At 50.8% G+C, this 20331-nt stretch overlaps 1 protein-coding gene across 1 annotated transcript in view; it reads left to right on the top strand.

Annotated features, from left to right (window-relative positions):
* The window catches only part of FLT1 (fms related receptor tyrosine kinase 1), a 173053-nt gene that overhangs the window by 141481 nt on the left and 11241 nt on the right, over nt 1-20331 (top strand). The window contains exons 18-25 of the mRNA XM_060129362.1: nt 1986-2090; nt 5444-5557; nt 6986-7074; nt 11020-11176; nt 11609-11706; nt 12436-12558; nt 14522-14633; nt 16096-16195. Of these exons, the coding sequence (XP_059985345.1) occupies nt 1986-2090; nt 5444-5557; nt 6986-7074; nt 11020-11176; nt 11609-11706; nt 12436-12558; nt 14522-14633; nt 16096-16195 (898 nt within the window). The remainder of the gene's footprint in view (nt 1-1985; nt 2091-5443; nt 5558-6985; nt 7075-11019; nt 11177-11608; nt 11707-12435; nt 12559-14521; nt 14634-16095; nt 16196-20331) is intronic.

The following is a 20331-nucleotide window of genomic DNA, read 5'->3' as shown; positions in this document are numbered from 1 at the left end:
CTGTGGGAAGGAAAAGGATGTCGCCTGCCCCAAGTGAGCAGGGGTCTGTGGACCCCTGTGGAGAGCTGTCCCAACACAGAGCTGCTCTTCATCTGTCTCAGACTCAGGACACTTCATATTAGATGGCAGAAGGCAGTGCAGAAGAAAAGGTGTTCTTCTACCCTACAAAAGCAAGGGATAAGCCTCTAACCAAAGTGCGCCTATGTTTACAATCTGGAGAAGGTACCTGCCAGTGTTCTTTCCAGATGTGATTTCGGGGTTCACCGGAGGCTCTTTTATTGAAACGAGAACTCCTGACTTTGCTATTTCTTGGATGCTTTTATCTGAAGAAGGGAGCAGAGACTCTATCCCTGTCCGTGGAGCATGCTCTGGGAGGATGACCTGATCAGCCACGACAGGTGCACATTTGACCAGGGGAAGCGTGTCGTTTCACCAGTGTCTCCTCCTAACGCAGAGCGTGTCCCCGTGAGACCCAGGCGGGAAGACGCCGCTGATGTCACTGGGGACGGAGCTCTTTCCACCTCCTCACTGGACGTGACCTCGGGTGGGTGGTGGGCGGGAGTTGCACATAAAAGTACAAAGCTTCTAATAGGATGAGGAAGCAGGAAAGCTTCATTACCAATTTTCTAGGAATCTTAAGACACAAACAACAAACTGTGTCCTTTGGGGGAAGGGACTGGCGTGTGAAGAAGATAGGAAAGAAAGAAGGAGGGAACGTTAGCTCACTGAAGGCGCATTATCAGAACAGTCTCAGCACGAGGACTTGGTTGGAACTGGAGGCTGTGTGTGGAAGTAACACTCCCCCTACCAGGACCTACTTTTGACCAGAGGCATTCTGTCGGCTTTCCAACACCCCCGCCCCCCGCACCTGCCGCCAGAAGAACCCAAAAAAAGGCGACTTCTCAGGCTCACTCTTTTTTCTGCCGTATCATGCTTGAGTGCACAGCTTCTCTAGGTTGTACTCAGCAACCTGTTCCCTGGTGGAGCAGGAGGAAGCCCTGATAGAAAAGGTGGCGGAGGTGTTCCAGGGGCAGGGGTGGTCCCTCCTCATCTCTGTGCACCGTTCAGGTGTGCAACTCACGGGGGCCCCTCTGGCTACCCAGGACTGCATGAGACTTGCTGTCAGCATCTCACAAATTCCCAGATGCGACTCTTCATTCTGCACTAATACCCAGGGGACCCAGGTGCATCAGGCACCAGGCCAAGTTCTGGGAAGATTCAGACATGGTCACTGCCCCTTTGAGTGAAGTTTGTCTCATTCAAGGGTGAGAAAAAAAAAAAAAAAGTGTTTAACAGTCATTACGACGTAACGTACCGGGTACCGTGAATGAGACCTCACTTTGTCACTGCATCTGGCAACCAGCTCTCTGTGGCTGAAACAAATTACTAGGCCTATGTTTGGAACCATGAAGATTTATAATCATCATGTAAAGACACGTTGGAAATACTGGGAATAGCTTGCCTGGCGAGGAGGTCTGAGAAACGACTTAATTATTTTTTGGTAGCTCTGAAGCATCATTATAACCAACAGCTGTAACCCCCCTTCTCCATTTCCTCCCTTTGCTGAAAACAGATCAGAAGAAGTGAGCTTAAGTGGCAAGAAGAGGGGCTTAGGTGAAACATAGGGAAATTTTTGTGGTAGTAACGTTAGTAAACAATGGAAAAGACCACTCAGGATGTGGGAGCCTCTCCCCACAAGAAGGACTTTGTAAAAGAGGAAACTGGCCATCCACCTGCACCAGATGCCTTCTAGGGGCCTAGCCTAGCTGCGAAGGATGAGGGCAACACAGTAGCACGATAAAGAGTTGAAAGGAAGATACCCCAGAAATGTGTCCTGACCCTTTTGGGGTCAGTTCATTGGAGATTCCATTCAGAGCTACATGCCACACATACACACACAGGGAAAAGGCCCTTTCTTCCTGAAAAAAGACTTAAACTCACCCTGCTGGCTTGGCAAACAAACCAACGTCTTCTTTTCATTGTAGGCAAATCACTTGGAAGAGGGGCTTTTGGAAAAGTGGTCCAAGCATCTGCATTTGGCATTAAGAAATCACCTACGTGCCGGACGGTGGCTGTAAAGATGCTGAAAGGTATGGATGGTGTAAGTTTGGCTTTCAGCTCACCCATTACGTTCCCTAAATGCTGGCCCAAGTTGGGTGTGGCCTAGGAACAGACAGAAGCCATTTCTGCTCTGGCCACAAAACTTGCTTCTGCTGGAAGCCCCTTGACCTCCGGAGCTTTAGATGAGACCAGCAGGAGCTCAGAATAAACCTTGGAAAGGAAACAGTTCAGCGTTATCCACGGGAAAATGATTTCCGTCTCCTCAGAGATCTTTCTCCTATCACATCTCAGATTTTTCTAGAGTACCAGGGACTCAAGCCCACAGGAACCACACGTACAAAGTTTGGGCATGATCCATTATGGCGTTATGATGGCAACTTAGCTGTACGTCATAAATCTCAAAGGCTTAGCTGGGGCTGAACCTCACTGTAAAGTAAGAATATGAAGCTAGAACAGTTGAGTTGATCAGAACTTCAAGCTATTTTATAGCGTCAGGTCCCACCCATTAAACATTTCCTCTTTAGAAATAAAAACAAAAGAAAACCGGAAACAACAAACTATCTTCCTATGTTGAAGATACTATCACCCTGTGAGGCACTGGGAGGTAGAGACGAAGCACACGGTGACTTACGACCCGCCCCGAGACAGAGTGAAAATGAAAAGTCACTGAAAGTCACGTCAGCCAAACATCTCCAAGACTCATAGGTCCTTTAAAGCATAGAAAATACTTCACTGTGATGAAATTGTCATGTTACTTCAATGCGTTTTAAGCTTCCCAAACCAAAAAGAAACAGGACTGAAAACCCAAAGGGCAATTTTCAGCTTTCCAAAGTCTCTAAGATATTGCCAGGGGATTTTGAGGCGTAGAAGGCTATGCGCCCAGCTAAGCAGGTAGCTGGCAGAGGTTCCAGCAGAAAGGCCCATGGGCTGAGGGAGACTTCAAAGCCTTCGTTTTCATCCAGTAGTGACACCGTCATTGTAAAAAGTCCCATGTAATAATATTTTTCCACTTCAAAAGGCTGTTGAGTGAAGGCTCTGATAAAACTCTGCAACGAACCTGACAGTTCTACTCTGAAAGTAGCCAGGGAAAGAGCTTTGCATCCACAAAGCAGGCCTTGTTCAAGGTGAACTACCCAGATGATGGTGGGCATCTCTGTGAGAATACCTGTAGTCCAGCACCCCCCCATACCCCACTCCCACCCAGATTCTAAAGAGAAGAGGCATCAACGTGTCTTCCATGTGAGAAAGCACCAGACTAGGTACTTTACTTTAGTAGCTTGAACCGCATGAAGTTGCCACTTTTCTTATTTTTCTCTCTACAGCCTTTGTGAGGTAGATATTATTATCTCAACTTGCAGATGAAGAAACATGGCCCAGAAAGGTTAAACAGCCTCTGCAAGGCCACACAGCTCAGCAGTGCAAAACTAAGGGTTTGGGTGCCAGGCTCTCCCCCCCGCCACACACACACACCTCAGTGCTACAGAAGGGCTGCAGAGGCACAGCCTCCTAGAAATGATCCATTGCTCCAAAATCCTGAAAATGCTCCTGGCCTGGGTTCTGGAGGCAAGCTAGTATATCCAGCCTTGAGATAAGTTGAAACTAAATGTGGAAGCATCTGTTTCCTCAGCTAGTTTTGTCTCCCTGCTTACTATCACACACCATCTCTAGGAGAGGCAAGTTGGCTGCCCATGCTTGTCTACTGTGGCTAAAGGGGCATCAACGCGTGGAGGGATGAATTTGAGGGGGACATTCTGACTGGCAATTTTATTTTTTTAACGGGCCAGAGAATGTGTTCTATGCAATACAGAAATAGGGTGTGTAGTATCTGTATAAATGCTTATCTTTTTTTTTTTTTAAGCCATCAGCCTTGATTGAAAAAGACTGCCAAATCACCCACTATGTAACATTCCTAAAAAACTATTTTCATTCAAGCTTTCTTGTTTAAACTGGTTGGCCATCTGTTTCTAGGAGAAACTGGAAAGGCAGAATGTCAAACAAAGGCCATGAGTCAGAAGCTCTTTCAAAGTGCCCTTGAGCAAAACCTTTAACCTTTTTGGGCCTTAAGCCCATGTCTGAAATGAGAAGAGTAATCATGCTGTTTATTTGTCTAACAAATATTTGTTGAGCATCTACTGTGAGCCAATCCCAATCCCACTGGGAGGCTTCTAGAGTTTATCTGGTTATTATTAAAAAATGATTTGTGCTTATGAAATACCACGTTGGTATCTACCACAATGTGAAATGCACATCCTTCACATGCACAGATGCGATGTGAAATGCACGACCCGTTTCCAGGACTGTCCTGCAGAAATACTTGCACACGGGTACAAAGATCACAGGCTGTTTATTCCAGCATATTTGTAATGGCAAAAACAAAAACAAAACAAAATTGTAGACAGTCTAAATGTCAGGAATGCCATTAATCAATTTAAAAGAATGGGGAAAGTCTATGACATTTAAAAGGGGGGAAAGCAAATTATATATATCAAATTTGCTTTTATATTTTTGTATATGATCCCATTTATGTAAACGGAAAAGACCTTTGATTGGGTACATATAGTTATAAATGCATAGAAAAAGCTCTGAAACGCCAAATGATGAACAGTGGTTACTGCTAAAAAGGTGAATTGGGGTGGCTTTCACTTTTCACTCTATAAACATCATATTGTTGAAATATGTTTACAGCAAGGTTATATGACTTTTTTTTTTACTTGTAAACATAATTAAAAATTTTTAAATGCCTTAGAAGTTAACCAATAAGAACAAACAGGCAAGAAACTTAATTTAGGCCTTAGACTCTGCTAATTCTTAGATTGACACTGTTTATCTCTGAGAATGAAGCTGAATTCAGATGCTCATGGAGCCTCATGACTTGAGATAACCCTGCAGACTCCGGAGAGGAAAAGGTTATAGAGAGAAAATAACACATGGCAAAGATGTTTACAGAAGGGGCCATTCTGCCCTTGCAGGCCCCTTTGTAACTTCTCAAAGCGGGGGAAGTGAGAAAAAGAGGTGAGGTGTGGGATCATCCCCCGCCTGGAAAGTTCTCGCTGGGCCTGGTTCTGACGCAAGGAAGCCTTTGGAAGGCGCTCTCCCCAGGTGCCCAGCTCCGAGTCAGCACGTTACTGAACAGGACGAGGTCCACCAAGGAGAAACGTCCCGTGACTAACCCCACCACCACCCTGCGCCTCACTGTAACCAAGACCCTTCTGGCTCAAGAGGGTGGGAGGAATGAATACAGGCTGGAGGCTGGCCCTTCTGCAGACTGTGGGGAAGCCAGTGCAGTAAGGGCTGAGCACTGCCGAACAGAGGGCGGGAGGGCCGCCCCAGAGGAAAGAGCCCCATTGTCCCGTTGCCTTGATGCTCCCCTTGATCCTCACAGAGGGGGCCACGGCCAGTGAGTACAAGGCTCTGATGACCGAGCTCAAGATCTTGACCCACATCGGCCACCACCTGAACGTCGTCAACCTGCTGGGAGCCTGCACCAAGCAAGGAGGTAAAGGGGAAGGGAGGGCCTGCCCCGTCCCGGTTCACGCGGCCCGGGCGAGCTCCCTGTCCCGCAGCCCTTCTCCCCCACCTCCTGGCACATGGCCTGGTAATAGTCCAGAGGAAGCAGCCTGTCCGTTGATGGAAGGTGCTCCCATCCTGGAAGTGCCTTCCCTGGGTACTTAGCTTAAAGGTTCTGAACAGAAGGACTCCCTTTGAGACCTCCTTCCGCAGGCTCGAGGTCAAGTGCAGGGCGTTTTTCCCAGGATGACTTGGGAGGAGTATGACCGGAGCCAAGGTAAATGCACAGAAGGTTAGCATCCCTTGAAGCTTCATCCAGAGGAAGGAATCACTCCTGGCAGGCTCCCAGGAGGAGGTGGGGTGGGGACACGGCCTTCGGACAGGCCGTACCCACAGGGCCAAGTGCAGGGACAGGGTGCATTATGACTGAGGACTCGCACACCTTTCCATCCTCCCCTAGGGCGCCTTTAGTACTCCCAGCATGCCCCAGGACAGGGCCCACGTGCAGAAGCCTCTCTGGGGCCACTTCCGCTTTGACCCAGAACCGGAAGTTGTTCTTGCCCTGTGGGCCTAGAGCCCAGCGGGTGAGCGGTGGGGATGGCGCCTTCGGGGAGCCCAGGGGACCCGCAGTGCAGCTCGGGGCTTTCCTTTCCAACCCTCTGGCTTCTTTTGACTAGGGGTCGCCAAACGATGGCCGGTCAGCCTGGGAGCTTACTTTAACCGTTTTTAGCAGTTGGGGGTGGGGGGGGAATATTTTGTGACCTGGGAAAACGCTATGCAACTCAAATTTGTGCGTTCCTAAAGCTGGATTGGAGCGCGGTCACTCATTTGGTTGTACTGTCGTCTACAGGTGCTTTCCGGTTACAAAGGCAGAGAGCTGAGTAGTTGTGTGGCCTACAAGCCTAAAACAGTTACCGTCTCTGTCTCTTTCTTTATGAGTTTGCTGATCCCTGCTTTAGACCTTACAAGCCCTGGGGCAACCTCCGTGCAGACACCCCCAGGTGGCCATGCAGCTGGTGGGGGGGGGGTCAGGCCAGACAGGACCTGGGAGGGAGGGGCTGGTGTGACAGTGTCCTGAGGCCAAGGGGCCAAGAGGGTGGCTGGCAGTTACAGGTAGAGCCCTGACCTTGGCCCTTCCCCTCCCCACAATACTTTCTCTCCTACTCTTTTTTTTTTCTGCTTCTTCCCCAGTCCGACCCCCCACCCATTGTCTCCTTTCCCTTTTGTATTTTTTTTTAAACCCCTTCTCAGGTCCAGCTGGAAAAACAAAAACAAAAAAACTCTCCCACCCTCAAGTTGCATCCCCCAGACCCCGCTAATATAAAGACAAGTTGGTTTGAGGTTTCTCAGGCCCACTGATGGCTGGCAGATGGCTGGCTGGCTTGGTGTGGCTGAGCATGTGTCGTTTTGCCTGCAGGGCCTCTGATGGTGATTGTGGAATACTGCAAACACGGAAATCTCTCCAACTATCTCAAGAGCAAACGGGCCTTATTCCTTCTCAACAAGGTAAGGAACTTAGGGGTTGGAGGTTTTTCAAGACAGCAGCGGAGTTTCCGTTTAGGCTGTAGCAGCATAAAGCAAGAGAAACTGTTTTTCCATTGCCAACTAAAGAATGTCACTAGCCATCCATCCAGCTCTGCAAGGACTGAGTCATGAGCCACTGCAGTCGCTGACCTTTAACACACCCTGAAAGGAGTTCAGGGGCGGAGATCAGGAATGAGGCGCTCTGTGCTCTGGGAAAACTAGCAGAACAGGCCTTCAGATCGTTACATATTTTCAGGAGAAAATTTTTTTTTTTTTTTTTTGTGGAACCTGGATTCTTGCATCTTCTCATACTTAGAAAAGCCCCGAAACCATTAACTAAGATGTCTGTTCTGCATAACTAGTGGCAGCCTTCTGCCAAGATGTGTGCTTAATTGCACGTCCCCTTTTCACCAACATCACGTATATGCTGACCTCGCCCCCTACCTCTTCAGAGCAGTTTCCCAGAGCTCTCTGAGAGGCTGCTCCCGGGCTACAGTCCTCAGAAAGACACTGAATAAACCCAACTCACAGCTTCTACGTTGTGCATTTTTTTCAGTCGACACCATCAATGACTGAGCTTAAAACACAATCTCTGCTTTTTTCGTTTAAAAAAATTTTTTTCTTTCCACGCTAATATAGCACACTCTTTTTCGGGTGAGCACAGAGAATATTCGAGCCCACTGTATGCAGTGATAATTAGAGATTAAAACTTACTAGCCATCTACCTAAATATCAAATCATCTTGATAAATTTCTCTCTGTCTCTTTCTCTCTCCATAGATACTCAGACATGCACATATCACTTAGTCGCTCATTTCTTAAAAGATGATGGCAAGGATAATTGTTTCCATTGATTAGATAAGAGAAATTAAGGACTCAGTCAACTGACTTTATAGTCAACAATAGAACAGTGATGGGGCCAGAGAAATCTTTTTCTTCCCTCCCTACTGCCTTTTCTCCCACTTCCCCACACCTTCACCACCGACGTCACCCCTATACACATACTGAACCGGCCTTACCCACCAAAACAAAGCTATGTAATAAAAGGAACACAAGGGTCCAAGTCCCGAACGCAAACAGAGTTTAAAAGGGATTACTGAGTGAAGGAGAGTTTAATAAACCTTTGCCAATGTGACCTATTTCACCAATGGTGTGTCCTTCTCTGGACTAGAGAAGCCCACGAGACGATGATTTGACATTATTAACCTGTAATCAGCAGTGTCGCTGATGAATCCACGTAGCATGGTGGTTTAAGCGCTCAGAGTCCAGGCTCAGACTTCCTGGATTTAAATCCTATCTCTGCCACTCAAGAAATCTGGGACCTTGGGCAAGTTACTCAGTCTCTCTAAGTTTCAGTTTCCTCATTTATTAAATGGAGATAATAATAGAACCCAGCTGACGGAACTGTTGAATCAAATTCCGTTCATCTCTCCATAAATGTTAATTACCATCATCATCATCATTGATCCACCGAGATAGAAAGACTGGGTGAATCTAACTTAATGCCACTGATCTATATGATCTGTATGACGGATAAGGTATACGACACCCAAGAATGATGCCCATCTCTGTCACGCGAGTGAGATTCTCATGGGGCACAAAGAAGACCCACCGGACAGCTGCCCATTCTCTCAGCCTCTGATCCAACCAGAGACACAGGTTTCCTACCAGACTGGCAACATATACGCAAGAACATACTTTCCCAATTTTAAACCATGCCCTCTAATGAGACTCTTGAAGCTGAAAGGGAACTTTGTGACCAGCTAGCCTACACGCTGACATTACAGATGTGCCCAGAAAAGTCAAGTGACTGGCCTTAAGGACACACAAGGCAAGAGGTGACGTCGAGGAGAAAACCCAGCTCTCCTGACTCCCCCCCCCACCGCCCACCTCAATGCTTTTTCCATGCACTGCACTGGGTGAAGAGGGGAAAAAACATAAGAAAAAGAGAGACTGGTGCCCTGGGCTGAGAGCAGTACAAATTCTCCTCAGTCCTGAAATCCTGGGCTGGCTTCAGGAAGAACTAATCCAGCAAGAATACCCCAGGGACCCGGGCAGGATGGAACGTTTGGGTTCGTGCGTCCTTTGTTTGAAGAGATTGCTTCCTTCTCTGGCTATATTTAATGATTCACCTCCCTCTTGGTGGAGCTTAGTGTTTTCGTGGAAAACACACGGCTGTGTTTCATATTTGGAACCTAAAGGAAAAACCAAATGGCCAAACAGAAATGGGATATTTCATTTTCCGAGTAAGTTCACTAGATCTTTACATATTATATGTAATAAATTCCCTGTATCCTGTCAGAGCCCCAAAAGTTCAATAAATCAACATTTACCAGAAATGGTTACCAATAAGCAAAACTAAATATACCGTTGATTGGGAGTCAGGGAGGGGTGAAGGAGTCTTGAGTTACGGTCCTTGGAGTCACGCCAAAGACTCGAGCCCTTTTCACCCCAGCATCTTTGCCAGCCCCCTTCCGCTGCTGCCTTCTGTCCTGGGAAGGGTCTTGTGGAAAATACAATTTCTGTCCCCCACTGAGCAGAATCGCGTCTAACTGCCTCGGGGACACGTAATAACCAAGAGTTACGTTCTCCATCTCCACTCAGGTAGGTCACCTGGACGGCAGTCGGGGTTCCCTCTGAGGCCTGACTCCCCTTCTGCGGCACAGGAGGGTCTCCTGTCGGGGGGGCAGGAGCCGGGGACCCTCCACGCTTCCAGGGTTTGTCAGGCTGAAGCAGCCTCCTCTGTCCTCTGCTTGCTCCCACGGCGCCCTCTAGTGGAGGGACCGTTCCCACTTCGTGACACTTCCAGGAAAAGCCACGGAAGGATGGGGAGCCTGGGGAATCTCAGCCCTGCCCCGAAGGGCGGGCGCATCGGGGGACACCACTGAACCCCAGTCCCTCTCCGACCCTGTCTGGCACTGCCATCTAGCAGGACTGAGCTAGGTACTCGGTCGAGTCCTGAAGCCACTGGGAGTCCTGTTTCTAGTGTCACAGTGATTAGGTGAATTACGAAAAGGTGATAAAAATCTTTTCTGGTTCCACCCTGAATCAACAACTCCTTTCCCGTGAGTCAAAACGTAATAAGATGATCGAGCTCTTCCGATGAGAGAAAGGAAACCCAGAAAAGCAAGGTGGTTTGTTCAAGATCACATGGTCAATGAAAGAACCAGATACACACCGGGGCTTAGAGGCCCAGTCCGGGGTGAAAGGCCTTTTCTACCTTCGTTAGCATCCAACTCTATCTTTGTCCTGACTGCAGGGGAGACAAGGAAACGTTCATGCTCCCTCCTTCTCCAAGGAAACCAGAGATCTTATTACTCCTCCCAGGGATTACAAAGGCCCCGAGTTGACCGGGGATCCTTTTCTGTCATCCCGTATCCTCTTTCACAAGATGGCGCACGGCATGGAAAAGCGCTCAAGGGCATAGATTGGAGTTGGCCGAACCTGGGTTCAAGCTTCGCCATTTACTAGCTGCATGTGACTTCGATTACCTGACTTCTCTGAACATAATTCCCTCGTGTATTACAAGCAAGAACTACTTCATAAAATTGTTGGAAAGATTAAAAGAGAAAATGTCCTGGAGATTCTTAGTGTACTGGCTCACACCGAGTAAGCTCTCAGTTAATAGCAGCTGCTGTGGATATTCCTTTATCCTCCCCGAGATGCTGTCAGGGAGCCCAAGAGCAGAAGAGACTCCACAACTCAGTTAATAGCAGCTGCTGTGGATATTCCTTTATCCTCCCCGAGATGCTGTCAGGGAGCCCAAGAGCAGAAGAGACTCCACAACCCCAGGCGAAGCCAGGCTACTAATTTACTATCCGTTTTGTCGGACGACATTCTCCTAGTGCAGGCGAGCGCCAGCTTGAGGGACTGGTCTCCCCGTTACCGTTCTGTCCCTTTCATCTGTGTCTTTCTTGGTCTGTTAAAGGATGCAGCCTTACACGTGGAGCCTAAGAAAGAGAAAATGGAGCCAGACCTGGAGCAGGGCGAGAAACAAAGACTAGATAGCGTTACCAGCAGCGAGAGCTTCGCAAGCTCCGGGTTTCAGGAGGATAAAAGTCTGAGTGATGCCGAGGAAGAGGAGGGTAGGTATTAATTCCTTCCTGTCCTACAGTCTGGGATATTTTTACAGCATACTGTGCATCTCTGAAATAGTTTTCGTATTTATCACCCTAGTAAACACCCGTGGGAGACTCGAAGCGTAATGTCCTGGGGAGATAAGATTTGAATTTAGATTATTTACAGAGTTACTAATTTTGACAGGGAACTGTACAATTGTCTCCCCTCCGGCCTTTCTGTCTTCATGGATCATCCCCTGCCCCCCGTGCTTGGGCAAAATGGGCTAGAGGCCTGGAAAAATCTCGGATATTCATGTCGAAACTCAAAAATGCTCTCGAAAATGAACTCTGATCTACTTGTTGGTTTGTTTCGTGTTTTGCTAACATTGTTCCAATAAACTGGGATTTGGTGGCATAACAAGAGCCATTACAAACAGTTACGGTTTTAATGCTTTCCAGATTCTGACGATTTCTACAAGCAGCCCATCACTATGGAAGATCTGATTTCTTACAGTTTTCAAGTGGCCAGAGGCATGGAGTTTTTGTCTTCCAGAAAGGTCAGCCTCACGATCTTTACTGTTTTGCTTCTTCACCAGGCCTGGTCGTGTGGATGTTCACATGGGCAAACACACACCTGTGCTATAAATCCACTTTTCCTCGTATTTGCTTGTATGCGTGTCCTTAAATGTAGAGTGAACTTCACAACACACGACCTCATTTATCCTGATATGAGGAAGTTTGAGTACAGTGACTCTTGGGTACCAGCAGGTAGAACTCAATTCCAGGGGAAAAGCTCGCTGGGTTTCAGACTAGATGCACCTGGCACCTGTGCTCCACAACGTCCTCTGGCGTGTTTTCAGAGCTGGCCAGACTCTCAGACCACACGACTCCATGGGAGGGCATCTATTAATACATCCCAGTGGGGTCCTCCCAGGAAACTCCAGCTAGATCGTGATCTGATCTCAGCAGCTCAGGATAAGAGGTTTTGGGGAAGTTGTGCTCCCTGGGAGAACCCGATGGCCAGCTCTGTTTCCCCGATGCTGTCCTGCAACACAGTAGCAAAGGGGATTCGGGGCCTTTCTTGACTTGAGGGCCTCCGGGGGTCTGTACTGGTAGAGAAGTGCTTCACGTTTGGGGCGACGCCACATGCGTCGGGAGCCGCTCCCTTCATGTAAAGGAAGCGTGCGAAAGGGATCCCCGAGTTCAGAAGGAGACACTGAGAAGGCACAGGAAACCAGCCGATGAGATCGAGGACATGCACTGATCATGCCACTGTTTAATTCTAGTGCATTCATCGGGACCTGGCAGCACGAAACATACTGCTGTCTGAGAACAACGTGGTGAAGATTTGCGATTTTGGCCTTGCCCGGGATATTTATAAGAACCCCGATTACGTGAGAAAAGGAGACGTAAGTCAGTTGGACGTTTCTTGGGCTCATCTAGGCCCTATCATTTCCAAACCAGACCAAAGCCCTCGGCAGAGGTCGCTGAAAACCAGCACGCGCTTCCTGTGGAGGCGAACGGTCCGCGTGCACCGTGGACCCGAGAGCCCTCGCACGGGGCTCCGGGAGGCCACGGTCCCCTCCTCCTGTCCCTGCTCGGCTCCTGTCCTTTGGGCCCCGGAGCGCTGTTCAGTGGGCCCTGCGGGGACCACAGCGTCCCCTCCCCTTTGCCCCCTGGGGGAGTTCCCTGGGCCGCTGGAAAGAACAGCCTGGACTCTTCCCCTCAGATAAACCCGGGTGATGGATTCAGCAGGTGTACACATCTCAGGAAGGGCGGGGGCAGGCGTCAGGATGACCTCGCCGGGGAGGAAATCGCGTCCCTCCCGGGTTTGCCTTCAGACCCAGCATCGCTGCCAGCTCACACGGGCCTCTCCTCCCCGCCTGTTTCTGAACATAGTGTTATTTTTGCTTTTGCGGGTGACCTCCTGTGCCCCCTCTTCTCTGGCCTTTACCCTGAAGTCTTAATTAAGTCTGTGTCTGGGCTCTGATGACTACTCCACAGTCGCGGTTCTCAAACTTGAGCGAGCACACACATCACCTGGAGAGCCTGTTCAGCTGAAAGTCTTGGGTGGAGCCTGAGAATGTGCCTCAGCTGGTCCCAGGACTACACTTTGAGAACCACTTCTCCTCCACAGTTTTTTTTCCTTTTTTTTTTTTTTCTGGCCGCACTGTGAGGCATGTGGGATCTTAGTTCCCTGGCCAGGGATCGAACCTTCACCCCCTGCACTGGAAGCACAGTGTCTTAACTGCTGGACCACCATGGAAGTCCCCCACTCTTTCTTTTCTTTTTTTTCCTTTTCTTTTCTTTCATTTATTTATTTATTGGCTGCGTTGGGTCTTTATTGCTGTGCACGGGCTTTCTCTAGCTGCGACGAGCAGGGGCTGCTCTTCGTTGCAGTACGTGGGCTTCTCATTGCGGTGGCTTCTCTTGTTGCAGAGCGCTGGCTCTAGGCACGCACGCGGGGTCAGTAGTTGTGGCTCGCGGGCTCTAGAGCGCAGGCTCAGTAGTTGTGGCGCACGGGCTTAGCTGCTCCGTGGCACGTGGGATCTTCCCGGACCAGGGCTCAAACCCGTGTCCCCTGCATTGGCAGGTGGATTCTTAACCACTGCGCCACCAGGGAAGCCCAGCCCCACTGTTTCTTTTTATAAAAGGAAAACAACAAGCTTTCCTTGAGAGCCCCGATTTGCAGAGATGGCATCTACCCATGTGTCAGTCTGTGCTCCTTTTGTGTCCATCCGTGTCTCTTGCAGCCTCTCCCTGGCCCTCACCCCTCTTTTTCTCTTTGTCTCTCCACTGTCCCAGGCTCCCTGTCAATCCCCATCCCTCTGAAGTGGCCGGGCCTAACTCACTGGAGTTCCTGCTTGAAAACCAGCCACATGGCATCCTGAATACTGTTCATCAACTATCAACTTCCTTCTTTCTGGCGCCTTTGCCAACTCCCCCCATTCAATGACTTTTTAAATCTTTTTTTTTTTTTAATAGGAATGCCTTTCGAAATCCTTAAGAAAAATTCCAGGAAATTATCGAGTTTCAGGATGCCTTCTACTTCAGATCACTCTTTCCCAGGTCTCTGTAGAGTGTGAGCTCTTGTGGGGAGAAGGATTTCTGTCAGAGTCAGGACATGCTGTGCTCGTAGGAAGGGCTCAGTGAACAACTGTTGCCATCACAGGAACTGGTGTAGCACACCGCTCTCCCTCTTTCAGCATTAACACTGCATGTTATGAGTTTCCTCCATGCTGGGAAACCATCGCTGCTCTAGGAAATGACTTATAGGCCAAATGTTATCTGGGAGGTGACCCCGTGGGCACATGGGTTGAATGTGCTTTGTCGTCACGTTCTCCTGCTCAAGGCCCCCTTGCCCTTTTCTAGACTCGACTTCCTCTGAAGTGGATGGCTCCCGAATCCATCTTTGACAAAAGCTACAGCACTAAGAGCGACGTGTGGTCTTACGGAGTACTGCTGTGGGAGATCTTCTCCTTAGGTAAACCTGGGGGCAGGACGCGGGCAGACAGGCCAGGACCGCACGCCCGCCCCCTCTGCTGAGCCTCCGCGGGCAGATCAGCATCTGACACCCACGTAGGCTCAGGCGGGTGGCGTGTGCACGTGCGCCTGCGCCGCAAAGATGTTCGTAGGGCCGTGAACGAGGTCTGACCGGAGTAAGAGCCGCAGTCAGGCTTGTCTTCAGCCAGTCTGGCTACTCCTTCCCTGTCCTCGGCCCCCTTCTTCTAATTCCTCAAACACCCATTCCTCTTCCCTCCCCGCATCCCCCCCTCCCCGCAGAATTTCCCAGGAAAGACCCAACAAACACAGCTCAACCCGTGCCTCTGATGTCAGCACAGCCAGCCCCCGACACTGGTTTACGCTGGTTGTATTTACCCTGCTTCCACCAGCACCCACTGCGGTGGCTGGAAGCCTCGTCCAAGGCGCTCAAGCACACAGGTGCGCCCGGAGCCCCATCTGCTCGCAGACATGCACCGAGGCCTCCCGAACGCCGGGTCTAGCCAAGAGGCCTTCGGACTTTGCCAGAAACTTGCCTTGCAGAGCAAATAAAAAGTCACCCAGTAACATCCCTGGTTTCCTGTAATGTGTGAAAAACATTCCTCTGCTTTCGATGACAGGCACCTGTTGCTTCCAGTCTTTGAAAGCAGCTTGGCGGCCACAGTGGCCCCGCGGTGACACAGGGCCAGTGCTGCACGCCGCCCAGCTGCTTCCTCCTGACAGCAATCACTCGAAAGTGCAGACAAACAAATGCTGAGACAGACTCGGTTCGGGGTCTGGAACAGGGCAGATCGGGAGGGCCTGCTACCCCCGAGCCCTCCCTCAGCCACCAGTCCCTCTAAGAGGGACGGTCACCTGCGATCCTGCCCAGAAAAACTGGCAAAAGGCAAAGTCCCGGCTCCTCGGGGGCCCCCTGCAAGCCCCGCCCCACGGCAGCCAGCCCAGTCCCGCAGCTCCTGGCCCCCTTCCCTCGGGCCCGTCACGGCAACCGGTCCCCCAGTGCTGTGCGAACCTTACACGAGAGTAGTGAGTTCAAGTCGTTCTCAGTGAGGTGTGAGTGAGCCACCAGTGACCGCCTCCGAGTCTACTGGCTTTTTAAAAAGCAGCTCATTAACTCAAGGAAGGAGTCTCTAAATGCTGGGCTTTCTCTAGGGTTCCTTGTAGGGAGAGGGGAGGGACCCCTCAGGTGCCACCCTTTCTCCTGACCCAACAGACCAGAGCAGCCATGGGAACGGCCTGCGGGCATCTGACACCCAGCACCAGGGCGCCAAGCGCCAGCAAGGGTCCGCTGAGCTGCCCTGGGCTTGCGCTGCGCGCTGAGGTCCGTTCCCATCACCAGGAGTTCACGACCCAGCCCTCACCTGGAAGGGAGGAAAGAGACACGGAATGGCCCCCCGGGGCGTTTCGTGCCCTGAGGCCATAACGTGCCCTGTGTTCCGGTACAGGCGGGTCCCCGTACCCGGGCGTGCAGATGGACGAGGACTTCTGCAGTCGCCTGAAGGACGGCATGAGGATGCGGGCCCCGGAGTACGCCACGCCCGAAATGTGAGCCCCCGTCACCTCCAGCCCCTGGCGCCCCACCCCCGCACCCCCGGCCAGGCCGCCCCAGGCAGGGGACGTGCTGCTGACGTCCAGAGCCCCTGTCCTGGGAGATGCAGGGGGCTCTCCTTACCCCAGGGTCGCCCCTGCCTAGCCCCCTGGGGCCCAGCCGTGCCCGGGAGCACGTTCCAGAAGCGAGGCGTCACGTCCTGGACCCGTCCCTACCTAGGGCTTCTCTCCACCCCCGACGGAGCTGCGAGCCGAGGTTAGGAACACAGCTTCTAGCTAGGAGCCCGGGCACAACTGACCAGCCCGCCCGGGAAGTGGAGGCCAGACCCCGTGCCCGCTCACAAAGTGGGCCCGCGGCTCCGCGGCTGACCGGCCCTCCAGCCACACCCGGGACCGTGGGCGGCTGGCTGGAGTGTGGGGGGAGACGTGGAGGAGAGGAACGGGGGTCCGGACTGGGTAGGAACCCTGCTCCCCAGAGGCCCGCGTGGGCAACGAGGCACCTTCGGCCTGTGCGGAGCAGGCGGCTGGGGCTGCTGCTGGCGGGGGCCCCTCCGCTCGGCCCCGTGGCTCTAGGAGGACGGGAGGACCAGGCTGAGGGCTGTCCACCTTGGACAAGTGCTTGCTCGCCCCTCTCAGACTCTGTCTTCCTGACGCTCTGTGGGTGTTTTGCCCTGAGGCCTGGGCAGGAAGGTGATGACCCCGGCAGTTCTGTCAGGCTGCTAGACAAGGACTCACCGCCCCCCGCCCCCGCCGCCCCGTCCATGCTCGCGGCGGTACCACCTTTCCCGAACAGACAGGGGGCCCTCCCCCTCCCACCCGCACAACTTGGGGCTGTGAGGAGCCCCTCGACGGCCTTTGGGAGGAGTCGGAGGGAACGAAGGAAGTGTGCGCTTGGCCAAAGTGCCCTCTCTTTCCTCCACGGCCCAGAGACAAGCTAGGTCAGACCCGGGACCATGAGGACGGGGGACTCGGGCCACGGAGGCGGGGCTGGGGAGCGGCCTGAGTGCAGGGGGGAGAAGGGACCCGGCCTTCTCAGTCGTACGTGGTGTCCTTGCCAGCAAAGCACAAGGCCCTTCTGAGAGCTGGGGACGCGGCTAGATTAGCCCCAGGCCTGCGCTGGACTGGAGAGGGATTTTAAAGGCGGGAGAGTTCTCAAGTGCTCCCTGCTTTTACGTGGTGGACAGGGGCAGACACCAGGAGGTCTGGTTTAAAATGAGATGACTTTGCACTTTACAGTTTTCTAAGCGAAGATCCCAGCCCGCTTGAGGGGCAGGCAGACAGGAATTTTCACCTGAACTGGATGCGTGACGAAACTAAGCCTTTGAGAAGTCTCATGATTTGTCGGCTAAGTAGAGAGGAGACAGATTTAAAGGCGGTCCTCTGGACTGAGCTCCCTAGATCACAGGACTGTTAAGTTAGGAATATACCCCATGTTCCTTAGAAGAAACGTCGAATATGTCCACTCATGCTTTGAATTAAGTATTTCCTTGGACTTTTCATATAATCTGAAAATCACAAAAGCAAGTTCCCAGTGACTAACAGTAATGACTGTGGTCGTTAACAACAGCCTTTATTAGTTATTTAGTGATCATTAAGCGTCAGGCCCTGTCTTAAGCACTTTAACATTAATTTACCTCATTCTCATAACAACCCTGTAAAGTGGGTGCTGTTACTATCTCCATCTTACAGATGGGACAGCCAAGGCACAGAACACCTAAGTGATTTGCCACTTTGCCAATTAGTTAAGCAAACCGAGTCTGAGTCCAGAGCCCCCAGCACCACGCTACACACCTGCAGGGTGTGTTTCCAATTCTTATCCAGGTTCTGGTCCAAAAGAACTCACATCAACTTTGGGCCCAAAACTCACTTGGACTTTATCAAACCTTCAAGTCTTTATATAAGGTAGCACTTGTACCCAAGTCCACAGAAAGAAGGATGGTCCCTCAATTCTAGGGAGTTTAATTTAGAAACTATAAAAACAAAGAAGCAGCTTTGTGACTCGTTTGTGGAGAAGTCCAGAATTCAAACCCTCGGCGTTTGAAAGCTGTTGGAGTCATTTCCCTCCTGTTTGTTCCAACAGCGGGAAGGCCCTGGTGAGGATGAAGGGCAGCTCTCAGAACTAGGGTTCTGTGACCTGAACTTGGTCTAAATTGGCGTGCCCTTGGGAGCTTGGGTGATAGCTTGGAAAGGAAGCTTTTCTCACAGTCCTGTCACCCCTGGCTCATTTTCTAGAAGGGCCATGGGGTTGGGTGTAACTGGTGTCTCTTTTCTTTATTAAACCTGTTTACTTAGTGATGTAAAACGGTTTTAACGTGAGTCACTCATTCCTCGCCCAGAGCCTGTTTAATCAGATGTCTTTCAATAAGGGAAGAAATAATGAATGTTTTGATTTTTTTTTTCTTTTCCTTTGGTGTTTGAGATGATTTGCACTGAATCTTAGGCAAGAGGAGTGGAAACTAGAAGTCAGAAACCAAGAATCAAAATAAAAAACAGCAAGAGTTGCAGGTGGTCCCTTCGGCTGGTTTCAGCAGAGAGGAACCTGGGAGAATCCTGTTCACAGGCCTTGAATTTCCCCCACCAGCTGCCTCTCAGCAGCGAAGTGATGCTGGTCGGGATAAGCCTGGGGCCTCTGCTTGACCAAATGCTCCCTATTCTCAGGGCACGCCCCCCCCTTTTTTTTTTTTTTGCCTCGTTCAAGCCTGTCTTGCTTTGGCTGCCTTGTATAGAATATCTGTGTATATATTTACTGTTCTTCCAGTGGCCTCTGAGAATCTGTTTCTTGCTAGAGACAAGGGAGCCTTAGACAAGGTAAGGCAGACACAGGCCAGCCTCTGCCACAGCCCACACCCCTGGGGTGAGGATCCCAGACTCGAGTCTCGTGACCACCTGCCTCTGTACCGTGCATTTCTGTACCTGTTTCAATAAATTAGTAAGATGTGTCAACGGACCTTAATATGAGATCCACATGGGACTGTCTTACGCTACTCTAGCCCTGTGGTCGCTAGCAGGCTGGCCTGGGTTGCCTGGAAGGAGCACGTGCCTTGAGCCCGCACTCTAAGGCACTGCTCGTCAGGGAGAGTTAAGGGACCTGTCCTGTGTCCCCCAGAGAGCAGCGACGACAGCCCAGAGTCCCAGCCTCCTTGGTGTCTATAAGCTGAGCCCCACTGCAGTGGTACCTGACACCGGACCGCACAGCACACTCACCCAAGGGCCCTCACCACTCTTAGAACAAGTCAACCCACAGCCCGCCCCTAGGGTTTAGGTCAAACAGGTCCAGTAGATGAGACACAGGTGGGAGGGAACCAGAATCATCTTCTGAAAAGAGTCTTGACCCAGAAGTTTGGACAAATGGAGGAAAGTTAGCAATTCAGACACGTGATCTTTATGAACTCCTGTCCGTCCCTAAACAAAGACTTAAGTACCCAGCAAGCAGATATCCTACCAGAAAGGAGGACCTCAGCTCCACCAGCCAAGTATCAGGAGAGTTTGCTTGTGAAGACCAGTGCCCGTGGAACGTTCTGAAGACCACGTGGTGCTCCCAACCCCTTGGGTACCTAGAAGTTTATCCTGGGGTTAAATCAGAGCCTTTGGACACACACACCTGGACCACACTGTTCTGCCTCTTAGAATTGTTTTTACTGAATGGTATTTTTTGCCGTTGAGACTTGGCCAGCATTGAAAGACGATGCACAAGGCCATCCCATGAAGTCATCATGACCCGGATGATAATGATGCAGTTGAGAGGTGTCTACAAGAACCTCCTTTCAGATTTCCGTTCTGGGAAGAGCCATACTTCTTCCAAGTAGCTCGTTTATTTTTAGCTTCCAGCTCATGTGCACCATTTAACTGGTTATTCCTTCCTTTCACCAGCTGCCTGGAAGCTTAGAGCACGGCCTCTGTCAAACTACTCAAAATCATGATATAAATTGTGCATCTTAACTCTGCCTGTAGTTTCAACCTTTTCTCACTGTTATTTTTATATCCCTCCTCATACTCTGCTTTTCTTTTTTTTTTTTTAACCTTCTTATATTCTCCCTGTCAGCCACCTCATAGACTTTGACACAAAATAGGGATAGCCTTAAGAGACACTTGGAGCTGTGGGTGCCGCCTGCAGGCTCACGTCTGAGAGGCGG

This window comes from Lagenorhynchus albirostris, chromosome 18, assembly GCF_949774975.1.
Source record: "Lagenorhynchus albirostris chromosome 18, mLagAlb1.1, whole genome shotgun sequence".
NCBI classification, from domain to species: Eukaryota; Metazoa; Chordata; class Mammalia; order Artiodactyla; family Delphinidae; genus Lagenorhynchus; species Lagenorhynchus albirostris.
The sequence above is the reverse complement of the archived record's forward strand: the minus strand, read 5'-3'. Positions and strand labels throughout refer to the sequence as shown.